General features: G+C 38.8%; 1 protein-coding gene across 1 annotated transcript; it reads left to right on the top strand.

Annotated features, from left to right (window-relative positions):
* The first annotated feature begins 4,074 nt into the window (after positions 1–4,074).
* On the top strand, positions 4,075–11,116 carry MRPS30 (mitochondrial ribosomal protein S30). Its single transcript, XM_072824666.1, has 5 exons — positions 4,075–4,686; positions 6,054–6,199; positions 7,114–7,219; positions 8,587–8,763; positions 10,751–11,116. Exons 1-5 carry the CDS (start codon positions 4,107–4,109, stop codon positions 11,020–11,022), a joined length of 1,281 nt encoding a protein of 426 aa, XP_072680767.1. The 5' UTR covers positions 4,075–4,106; the 3' UTR covers positions 11,023–11,116.
* The last annotated feature ends 1,611 nt before the right edge of the window (positions 11,117–12,727 follow it).

Below are 12,727 nucleotides of genomic sequence, written 5' to 3'. Positions count from 1 at the left end.
AGATTTTTAGGCCAAGAGAAAATATTTCAGTTTCTCTCGTGTTGCTTACTTCTTGGATAGGAAGAATCATGAACTGGTCAATATTTTGAAATATTTTCTTTCATACTTAGTATTATAGGTGACTTTCATATTATCCCAATTTCCTATTATTACTAAATTGTACATACAGCCTTAGGAAGTTGAATTACTACCTTTTAAGAATTCCTGGATCTCTTCCAGCGTATCATTCTAATGTACAAAACCATGGTCTTCATGGTCAGAGATCATGGCTTAAGGCTGGTTCTGGCCCTTGTGAGCTTGAGCAAACGTCTTACCTCTCAGGAAAATCAGTTCTGATTTAAAATATGTTGCTGAGGGAATTAAAACCATTGACATATATAAAGTATTTGGTACTCAACAAATGTTGTTTTGCATCATTTTACGTATGTCACCTCATATATCCCTGTAACAAATTTGTAAAGTGGGTACTATTAATCTGGTCTAAATAAGGAACGTGAAAGTGACAGAGCCAGATACTAGTTGTTGATCAGATATATGGTTTGCTCACTCTAGCTTATTATATGTATATATTTTCACTCACTCTATAGCTTATCTTTTCTATCCTTTAACAGGGTGTTTTTATTCACTTATTTTTTTCAAATTTCTATTTAAATTCTAAGTAGTTAACATATAGTGCAATATTGGTTTCAGGAGTAGAATTCAATGGTTTATCACTTACATAAAGTATCACTTACATACTTACCCAGTGCTCATATTAATATTAATAGGGTATTTGGCAAAGCAAAAGTTTTAATTTGATGATGCCCCATTTCTTAACTTTTCATTTTATAGATCATGCTTTTGGTCAACTCCAAGAACTTTTGTCTAGTCCCAGAACCTACAGGTTTTTTTCTCTTATTTTTTTCTAATTATTTTATTTTATTTTATTTTTTTCTAATAATTTTACATTTAAATTTAAACCTAAGACCAGTGGCAACCTTAATAGGGAAGATCTTAATATCTATTTTCTTCTAGGAGAATGTCAATTAAATAAACACATACAGATAATTTCAGGTTTCACAAATTTTATTTCCTTCCCAAATCAACTCCCTCTCTCCAATGCCCACCCCAGTAAAAAGGTAAGAGATTAAAGGAAAAATGCATCTTTTGTTCACAGGCCTTCTCTTATTTGACTCTCCAGTCTCCAAATTTTGGAGGCTTTCTCCTACCTACATTCAGTTGAGAATCTGTAACCACTCTCAGTATTGTTGCTATTGTCCCTGCTGGCCACAATCAGCTCTTTCCTGAAACATGGCAAATTATCTCCTAACTTGGTTTCCCTGCTTCCAAATTTGACCCTCCACAATCTTTATTTCCTAATCAGCCATAGTATTCTGGACTGAATTATGTCCTAAAATTCATGTTTAAACTGTACCCCCCAATGTGACTGTATATGGAGACAGAGCCTTTATGGAAGTCATTAAGGTTAAATGAAGTCCTAAGCTTAGGACACTAATCTGATAGGCCTCTACTTATAGAAAAAGATACCAGCGAACTCAGACTTTTGCTGCCATGTGAGGATATTATAGACAGCTATCTTTTCCATTTTTTTTTAAGATTTTATTTATTCGTCAGAGAGAGAGAGCACAAGCAAGGGGAGCAGCAGAAGGAGAAGCAGGCTCCCCACTGAGCAAGGAGCCTGATGTGGGGATCGATCCCAGGACCGTGCGATCGTGACCTGAGCAGAAGGCAGATGCTTAACCAACTGAGCCACCCAGGCATTCTGAAGGCAACTGTCTTCAAGCCAGGAAGAGAGCTCTCACCAGAGCCAAACTATGCTGTCACCCGGATCTCAGATTTCCAGTCTTTAGAACTAGGAGGGAATAAATTTCTGTTGTTTAAGCACATCACTGCCTAATACATGGAGTAATTATTTTAAAACCTAAATCATACTGTGGACCTTCCTCTGAGTAGAAATATCCAATGCTTTCCCATTCCTCTCAGACTATTAAGAGCCTTAACAATCCTAGCAATTGCCTCTGGGAACCTCCAAATTCTGGCTCCTTTTCCTCCTAACCCATTTCCTTCTACGCTCCACCATCTATCTTTTCCTTCAGTGTCACTGGCCTCCTTCCTGGTTCCTGAGCCCAGCAGGCAGGTTCCCATCTCAGCATCTCCGCACCAGCTGTTCTTCCTGCTGGAATCCTCCTTCCCTAGATATTGGCCTCAGTCCCTTCCTCACTTTCTTCAGGCCTTTAGTGTCATCTTTGCCATGAGTGTGATGCTGACCACACCCTTTAAATTTCAAGCAAACCCTCTCTCTGGAGACTGCTTTGATGCTCCTTACTTCCCTTGCCCTATTTTTCCCATAGCATTTACCTACTTTTAACAAATCATATCATTTACTTAATTTTTTATATTGCACTGTATGTTTCCTTCTGTTAGAGTGAAGCTTTCGTCTGTTTGGTTTACAGTACCCTGAGCACTTAGTTCACCGCCTAACACAACTGTTCATTGAATAAAACTGACAGAGGCAGGTAACTGGATTTCAGTCCCAATACTGCTCTTACCATGCTATATGACTTTCTTTGTGTGTTAATATAAAAGCTTTGGATCATACTAAAAAGAAAGCCTACTTACTTCCATGGCCCAGGCTTGATTCTTTCTCACCCGTATACTCTTGTGTTTATACTATATGGTCCTGCCCCAACCTTCACTACGCATGTTCTTTCCTTTCCCAGAGCCTCCCTCCATGGTTCATAATGTTGATAATCAGCAAATATTGGATAAATTGAAATTATTTTGATTCACTGACCAAAATAAGTATAAAAGCATATGAGATATATTTATTTTTTTCACACAAATAAGTGTCACTTCAATTTAGATAATGCTGAGCACCTCACTTTCATCTTTCAAATACTGAATAAGGTTTAAGGATCTTAACTCTTTTATGTCCTCCTTTTGTTGTGTTAATGTCGAAAGGATATTTGAGATTCTGCTAGCAACTTCTCACAGAAGGTATTATTGTAATGAATTTCAAGTATGTATTTCTAAATGTCAGTTTAACAGACCTGCAACTTCATAGTTAAATTGCACCATCACTTCTAACGCAAAGGCATAACTTCCTTTTAGCGACAAAATGTGTGGTCTTCAATACCCTCAAAAATTACTGCAATAAATCCAAATAAGTATTTTTCCAGGTCTTGGCTATAAAAGATAGAGTCAATAAATTAGATGACCTGAAATGAGCTTACATTTTTATTTAGGGGACCTTTTTCAGCAGGTTTTTAGTGACTACCCACTATGCATAGGTATTGATTGATTGCTAAGGATTAAAAGTAAAACAGTTCCTTTCCCCAAATTGCTGACAGATTAGCAGGAACTGACTCATGTGCGATCAATAGTGAGTTTTAATACAGAGCAAAATACGAACACAATTCTTTAGATTATTTTTATTGTTATTTTCTTTTGCACCCCCCCCCCGTTAAATCCAAGTGAGCGTATATTCCCCCTTTTGTGAATTAAAGGAATTAAAGTAAATTAAACAAATTATGTATCATTTAGCACAGAGAAACATGGAATTTCTTTCCCCAAAGATTAGCAGTGGTCACCTGTAAACGATGCTTCCATCATTTTAAAAAAAAAAAAAAAAAAGGAGCATGTATTATCAATAAAACATGTTAAAACACTATTTTCAATAAATTCCAACCCTAAGAACCAACACACTCACGAGGTGGGCTGCGCCTCACACAAATGAAACCGGTAAATTTAACCAAGGGCTAAAGGTCCCGGTGCAGAACGTTCCAAGCGAAATCTGACAAGAGGCCCACCCGGGCGGCCGCAACTCCACCGCGAAAGTTTCCCCCTTCCCCGCTAGGCCCGAGGGAAACCTACCTGCGCGCGCAGGTTCCGCCGTCGGCCTACAAACGCCCCGGCGCGCAGGAAACGAAGTCGAAGAAGTGATCTGATTGGTTAAGAAGTGAATGACGCAACACCCCTCAGGCCCACTGAGAATCGGCCTCCCCAAGCCCGGCTCAAATGCCGCTTCCGATTGGTTCTTACGGCCAGAGCGCCGCGCCGAGGGCTGAGGTTAACTTCCGGGCCCGAACCCCCACCCCCGGGCAAAGATGGCGGCGGCCAGGTGCTCCAGGCTCGCGCTCCGCGGGCGGGGGTCCTCGCTGCACACTGTGGCCCAGGCCGCCGTCTCGGCTCCAGAAGTGACCGCCCCCGATGTCACGGCGGCCCCGGTGGCGCGCTACCCGCCGATTGTGGCCTCCCTGACCGCCAAGAGCAAGGCGGCACGCCAGCGGCGAGTGGAGCGGTGGCAGGCGTCGGTGCACGCGGCCGAGTCGGTGGACGAGAAGCTGCGAATTCTCACCAAGATGCAGTTCACGAAGTACGTGGTTTATCCGCAGACTTTCGCCCTGAACGCCGACCGCTGGTACCAGGGCTTCACCAAGACCGCCTTCCTGTCGGGCCTGCCGCCGCCCGCCGAGCCCGCGCCCGCGCCCGCCCTGGACCTCGAGGCCCTGCGCGCCGCGGCGTGTGACGGCCTCCTGCAGGAGCACTTCTACCTGCGGCGCAAGCGGCGCCCGCCCGTCTACGGGGACCGCGAGGCTCTGGCCTCGCCCTTCCTGGATCAGCTGGTGGCCGCCCTCGTGGGCCTGCTCAGCGCGCAGAACCCCGTCCTGGCCACCGCCGCCCTCGGTGAGCCTTGCGGCAGCCACGCCGGCCCGGGGAGGTGGGGACTGCGCCTCTTCCTTTCTATGCATTGTTCATTTTCCCCTAGTCCTCGCGCCTTGCTGGGCGCCCCCGCCCCCCGGGTTTAATGCAGTCCCTGCGCCAAGAATCTGGAGCCTGGGTTCTGGGGCCTGTGCTGCTACCCTACTTACTAGCCGTGCAACCTTCCACGACTCCAGTCCTTCTGCTTCGTGAAGGTCCAGCCAAATGGAAGAGCAGTGTTGCTCCGCAGAAGGGACAGGCCTGGCGCTGTTGGCTTTGGCCCTTCCACCAAAAGGTTACATGACTGTATGGCAGCTCATGAACCTCTTTTAGCCTACTTTTGCTCATTTCCAAGAGGAGATTTACAGTAGTAGTACTTTATTGTAGGATTGTGGACATTGAAGGTGATGCTGATTAAAATACCTGGCGTTTACCCAGTACTTACTATGTACCAGGCCCCGTTCTAAATCTTGTATGTGCCAACCAATTTAAACCTCACAGTAACCGTTTAGAGGAGGTAGCACTGTTTTATAAATGGGGGAAGAACCAACCTGAGGTACAGAAAGGTAAAATGAACTTCGTCAGAGAACCTGTAGCTGGTAGATGGGAGTTCAGGATTCAAACCTAGCCATTTTGGGTTCCCAGGAAACAATCAGCAACTTCTATTAACTGTTACGTGCGGTCATGAAACATTAACGGACAGTTTTAAAAATACGTGTTTCCAAGGTATTGATTATTTTAGATCTACCGCCTGGTAGGTGTCTTAATAAATATTTGTTGAATTAATGTGATAACTGTAGGTGTGTGCTCAACTGAGTCTTGTAGTGTGCATGTTATTTCTGTCTCAGTTGGGAAGGAAGTGGTCTTGAGAGAAGCCTGGTGGATGTTGACTACTCTTGATTGTTGGCCTAGGAAAACTTACTTGACTTTGTCAAGACTCAGATCCCTCTACAAAAAAAAAATGGAGGTGATGACAACTGTACATTCCTTTGAGAGTTATTGTGAAGATTGATTTAGTAATTGTGACTCCTATAAAAACTTTTTATTTCTGGCGAGCGATATTCCTGTTGGTCTTATTTCCTTTACAGTTTATTCTTAACTGAGACACCTCTTCCATTACAGTGTTTTGTGTATGATGGATGGCACAACTAGACAATAAATGTTTGAGCATTAAGTCACAGTCATCTTAAGGTAAATCATCATATAACCCAGACTCCATCTTCCATCAAATGTAATTTTTGATAATTTTTAATTTGAACAATTATTCTTAAGTTCTATATTGTTGGTATTCAAATAATAACCAAGTTTATCTAAATTATTAAATAAGAAAATTTTGAATTATCTTTTGACAGATCATAAGCGCCCAGTTCACTTTTACTGGTTGCGAGGTGAAGAAATTATTTCTAAGGGTCATCGGAAAGGTCGAGTTGATGCTTTACGATACCAAATAAATGATAAACCACACAACCAGATTCGAATATCCAAACAACTGCCAGAGGTAAGGAATTACTGCATGTATATCTACTGACATCTGGTGAGGAAATGTCATAGGTAACTTAAGTAATGGGCTTCGTAGGATAAACGCTTTTTCACTTTTTAACCTATTATGGTATGTATAGTTCTCAAATGTCAATCATTTTTAAGCAGGGTTAAGGCATCAGTTTTGAGGACCATACAAATCTTTTCTTACGATAAAAACATGGGGTACCTGGGTGGCTCATTCGCTTAAGCGTCTGCCATTGGCTCAGACCGTGATCCCTTGATCCTGGGATCTTGCCCTTGGTCCTGGGCTCCCTACTCAGCAAAGTAGTCTGCTTCTCCCTCTCTCTCTGCCCCTCCCCCCATTGTGTCCTCTCACAGACTCACTCTTGAAATAAATAGAATCTTTAAAAATATATATAAATAATTGATAGTAGTTTATGTTTGTAATTTATAATACACTACACTAATCATAAATCAAGGCATTTTTATCATTGTAAGCTGGTCATTTTTTATATTTATGGTTCTTCTGGAGAAAATAAGTATATTTGAGTGATGTCTGTGTGTCTGTACATACACATGCACACACACACTCTCTCTCTCTCTCACGTTTATTCTGTAAAGGTCCAGGCAGTGAATATCTTAGGCTTTGGGACCATAAGTCTGTGTTGCAGCTGTTCATCTTAGTTCTTAAATAGTGTAAAAGCAGTTACATACCATTTGTAAATGAATGTGCATGACTGTGTTGCAATAAAACTATTTGTATAATCAGGTGACTGGCTGGATTTGGCCCGATAGATGGTGGTGTTACCAAATCATTTTGTGAAAAATATCTTATTTTAAGATTCTTAAATCTATAAAGAATGTGAGTAAAATATGTACACTATACTATTGTTGTTGTGAATTTATTTATGACTCTTCTTTTTCTTTAAGTTTGTGCCACTGGATTATTCTATACCCATCGAAATCCCTGTTATGACTTGTAAGCCAGACAAACTTCCATTATTCAAACGACAATTTGAAAATACAGTATTTATTGGTAAGTTTTTCTTTTGAAATATTGTGCCATCATTGTGTACAGAGGCTCCTGTGCAGATGTACCATATAATTCTTGATGACGAAGAGGTTCAGGTAGTTTACAAGCAATGTAATTCATAATCTCAGGTTATTGCAATATGCACGAAAATTGGGGAAAAATACTCTTTCAGCTCACCATTTAAAATTTTGTTTCTACTGAGTTAGCAGCATTTAACTTTAAAAAATAGTTTTACATGTTAGGTTTTGTTGATATATTATGCAGAAAAAGTAATTTGTCTTTTTTCAAAAGTAAACCAGTAAAGGACCAGACTTGAGGCAGTGATTGGCTTTTTTATTAAAACCTTCTGTTTGAAAATAGATAGATAGATAGATAGATAGATAGATAGATAGATAGATAGATAAAATCTGTTTATGCCACACACTGTGAGAACCATTAAGAATATAAAAATTAATAAGGCCTGGTGTCTGTCCTTGTGTAGCTTATATTTTTGCTGTCTTTTTGTCTATTAATTTATAGTTAACTTGAAAATTTTAAGAAACTAGCTTTATACTAGTCTTCCAGATGTATTTTATCAGCCCCTTCTGTGTCATCGTGGTCTTAGAGTGTGAATTATGGGAAATTTTGATTGAAAAGATTTTACTATTAAAGTCAAGAATATCAGCATTTCATGAAGTATTGGCTCTCATTTTCCTTACGTGGAAATATAGTATAAAAATAATTTTCCAAAAAACGTTAGGAACAAGGTGGAGACTAATGAAATGTTTTTATCATTTGGAGAATAAGACAAGGAAAATAACGTAGCTCCCAAAGATGAATAAAAGATTTGAAAAAACTAACGGAATTTCATTTTATTTATTTATTTATTTATTTATTTATTTATTTATTTATTTATTTATTTATTTATAAGATTATATTTATTCATGAGAGGACACAGAGAGAGAGGTGGAGACACAGGCAGAGGGAGAAGCAGGCTCCATGCAGTGAGCCTGATGTGAGATTCGATCCTGAGACTCCAGGATCACGCCCTGGGCTGGAAGGAGGCGGTAAATCGATGAGCCACCCAGTCGTCCCAGAACAGGGAATTTTAAATAAATTTACATACATTCTTTTGATTTATCCTGTGTCATCATAGTGGGCTTGATGATAGCTAGCAGGTTGTACTTTCACGTGAAGTTTAACTTCATTCTATAACCAATGAAGTAAATCAACTTTGCCACTTGTGTATTTTGAATACTGATCACACAACGTGTAGAGGAGAAAGATGAGTTTGAAGCAAAAACTAAGGACGTATGCTCCAGATGTTCACATGCACATTTCATCTGAAATTTTTTTTTTTTTTTTTTTTTTTTTTTTTTTTTGCTCTTCAGGCTCAAAGACAGCAGATCCATATTGTTATGGTCACACACAGTTTCATCTATTACCTGACAAATTAAAAAGGGAAAGGCTTTTGAAAAGGAACTGTGCTGATCAGATAGAAGTTGTTTTTAGAGCTAATGCTATTGCAAGCCTCTTTGCGTGGACTGGAGCACAAGCTATGTATCAAGGTAAAACTAATTTTATGGCATTATTCTTGGAAGATACCTGTGACATTTTAAGAATTTAGTGGTTTCTCTGGGTTAAGTGTAAGTTGAATCTTAACATTTTGAAAACTTTCAATGACAAAATACAGTAGTTTTAAAATTTGTAATTAAATATTTTACATTTGCAATTGGCAAGTGGTGTTTAGTTTTTTTAATCTTTTACTTTGACCGCTTTTGTGTAAATATTTTTTCTGATGCCCTTAGGCATGTGAATGACTATAGCCAACTAAGTCAACTCTGGAAATCATAGCAGCTCTCTGATGCTGGAAAGAGAAGTGCTTTGGTGGATTTAATTTTATATTAAATCACAACTCTTCTGTATAATATCTTTGAAGGCTTTATGCAGGATGTGGATTAAGAGATTGTTTATTCATTCAGTAAATAGTGAATGCTTTTTGGAACCAAGCAGTGTTGGCCTTGGAGATGTAGTGTTGAATGAAGCAGGCAGATCCTGCTGTCACTGAACTTACAGTGAGGAGAGTAAAAGATAATAAACATGTAGTATTTTTAGTTAGTGGTAGTAGTGTGGAGGAAATATACTGTGTAAGGGATAGAATGACTTACAAGGTATAGGTATAAATGAGATAAGGGGCTGAATGTATTTAACTGGAGTAATTCATGTTACACTATATGTTGGCAAATTGAATTTAAATAAAATATTTTCAAAAACAAAAATAAATGGAGTAATTGAGGGGAGGTCTCTAAAAAGTGGTATTTGAACAAAGACCTGACTGTTGAATAGCTGCCTAAGCATAAACTTGGAGGAAAGACACTTCCAGGCAAAAGGAATACAAGTAAAAGTCTCTGAGGTAGGAACGGACTTGAAGTATTTAAAGAACAATGAAGAAAGGGAAAGAGGAGAGTGATGCAGGATGAGATAAAGGAAGCCAGAGGCCATATCAAGAGGACTTTGAGAGCCTGCTGGGAGGCATTTGGATTTTATTACAAAACCTGAAGTAATAAACTGTAATGTGTAACCAGATTAATCCTATATGAGTTCCCAGGAGGAATTTAATACAGATTTAATTATTTCTAGGCTCACCTTTTTTTCTTCATATATATGTATATAATTTCTATTAATCCTTTACTCAAAATTGTTGAATTAAATGGAGAGAATAAGAATAGGATTAAGAATGAAGCAGAAATGGAGGAATATTTCTCAAAGACGTTAGTTAGAATGTCTAACGTAAAGTGCTTTTTTCCTATAATTAATTACAGGTGCTAACCATATTATTCATTGACTGTCTTCATTAAGGCTGATAGAAAATATGTAGAAGGAAAAAAAAACTGCTTGGCCTGGCAGTGGGATTTAAAAGTGTTAAAGCCAGTCAATCTAGAAGAAGAAGCAGCCAGAAAATTTGAGTAGTAAAGGTATTTAAAAGCATCCTGCAACCAATGACACGACACCAAGGCATAAAACCAATTTCAGAATATGTGAAGGAAGAACAATTTGAGGATGTGATTGAAGTCCTTAAAAAGTCCTTTTTTTTTTCTGATGGTATTTTTTTTTTTTTTTTATAGATTTGGTGAAGTAAATGGCCATAATGGTTATTAGGTGCTAGATGATACCGTACCAGAAAAATGAGTGTATTTGAAGGTAGTTAGTACCAGATGTAGGGGAGATCTGCACTGAAAGATCTTGCTGCCTTTTTTTTTTTTTTTTTTTTTTTTTTTTTAAATAAAGTGACTTGAGGTAGAAAGCTGTTGAAGACTGAAGTTTCTGAGAATGTGTTGTAAGTTTGGGGATATTAGAAGGGAGAGAATAATTTTTGATGCAGAAATAGAATATAGGATTAGATTGGAGAAGATGAGGAAAACTTTGAGATCTTCAGGAATTTGGTAGGTAAAATATCTAGGTTATAGGGAATATTTGATACCCTCTAATGTGCAAATGTTTTGTTTTGGTAAAGTGTATTCTGTATGTAAATTTCAATATAACTTTTTTCTGTAGGATTTTGGAGTGAAGCAGATGTTACTCGGCCTTTTGTCTCTCAGGGCGTGATCACAGATGGAAAGTACTTTTCCTTTTTCTGCTACCAGTTAAATACTTTGGCACTGACTACACAAGCTGATCAAAATAACCCTCGTAAAAATATATGTTGGGGGACACAAAGTAAACCTCTCTATGAAACAATTGAGGATAATAATGTGAAAGGTTTTAATGACGATGTCCTACTTCAGATAGTTCACTTTCTACTGAACAGACCAAAAGAAGACAAATGACAGCTGCTGGAAAACTAAGAAGAAATAATTGATTCAGGACTTCAGGAATATTTCATTTTCTCTGAAGGAAAAATAAAAGGAATTTTAATGATGAGACTTGTCAAATGCATTATTTTGAGACAAATATTTCTTATGTTAACCTGTGATTAGGCCTCTCATCCTGTTCAGAGTACACACTGAAAGACTTAATTTTAGATAGAGTATGTTGATTTTCAGGTAATTTTATTCCTATATGACTGATCAGATCGGTTGAGCTGTCTGCAATACCTGGTAGTTGTTGCATGTGGTTTTGAAACTAATATAAGGACAGTAATTCAAAAGTTTGAGAATATGTAGATGTGTTAGATATTTCTTTCTAATTTCTTCATTGATAAGACGATGCACTTTCAGAGTCCTACTCAAACTGCTTTAAAACTGTTCCATCAAGTCCTACTCAAACTGCTTTAAAACTGTTCCATCAACAATATTTTGCAAGTAGAGGAAACTGAGGCCTGGAGGAGTTGAGTGAGACTCTTCTACAATTTCACAGATAACTAATAATACACTGATGAATTATATGCAACTTGAAACTTAGGTTCTTAGCACTCAGAAGTAACATTAACAAGCACAGAATTTTTGTGTAATGCCAGCACCTAACACATGGCACATGGTACTTAGGAGATACTTGACCCAGGGGCACCAGATTGGCTCGCTCAGTAGAGTATGTGACACAATTTCAGGGTTTTAAGTTTGAGCCGCATGTTGGGTGTAGAAATTACTTAAAATCTTTAAAAAAAAATAAGGGGGGAAGGTGCCTGGGTGGCTCCGACAGTAAAACGTCTGCCTTCTGCTTAGATCATCATCTCGGTCCTTGGATTGAGTCCTGCGTCAGCTCCTTGTACAGTAGGGAGTCTGCTTCTCCCTCTTACTCTCCCCTGCTCATGCTCATTCTCTCTATAAAATAAATGCAATCTTTAAAAAAAGTAATATTAACATATTTTGTGTTTTGCTCTATCACCAAGATTAGGAAACTGGGTTTGCTATGTTTCAAAATCAGTTGTCAGTAAAATTGTTAATTTTGTTGAGAATTAAGATTCATTCAGAACATTTATAGTGAGAAGAATTACCTTAGTATAATCATGCTCGTTATTTTACATGACCTCCTGTTGTGAATATTTAAAACAACACCCCATTAGGTACTGCAGTCATATGACAGATAACCAACCTTATTCCCTCCCTCCCTCCCTCCCTCCCTCCCTCCCTTCCTTCCTTCCTTCCTTCCTTCCTTCTTCCCTCCTACCTTCCTTTCCCCTCTCCTCCCCTCCCCTCCTCTCCCCTTTCTCTCTTTCAAGACAGAGGCCACAGTTATATTGGCTTCCTCAACTGGAAGCCTAGGGATTATTGCCATAAATGATTGCTAAACTGAAGGAATAGCATCTGAAAGATGCCATTCAGCCAAAGACTTCCTTTGCAAGGTACTGTGTTATGTTCCATCTTTAGCACATATTGTCAGTTTACCCAGAAAGCCATGTAATTTCACACCACCATTTTTTGTTTAAGCAGTTTCAAGAGCTTGCAATATTGCTTTCTACCTTTGGTCCTGTGTGTTCAATCCATGTATTGCGTTCCCATTTGTCTCTAATGGAAAAATGCAGATGTATAGAGAGCAACTCTACTGAGCTCCAAGCACAGTGATACCTCTCTTAATCTTAGCTTTCACTTCCTA

The sequence above is a fragment of the Canis lupus genome, chromosome 4 (genome assembly GCF_048164855.1).
Source record: "Canis lupus baileyi chromosome 4, mCanLup2.hap1, whole genome shotgun sequence".
Taxonomy (NCBI): Eukaryota; Metazoa; Chordata; class Mammalia; order Carnivora; family Canidae; genus Canis; species Canis lupus.
The sequence above is the reverse complement of the archived record's forward strand: the minus strand, read 5'-3'. Positions and strand labels throughout refer to the sequence as shown.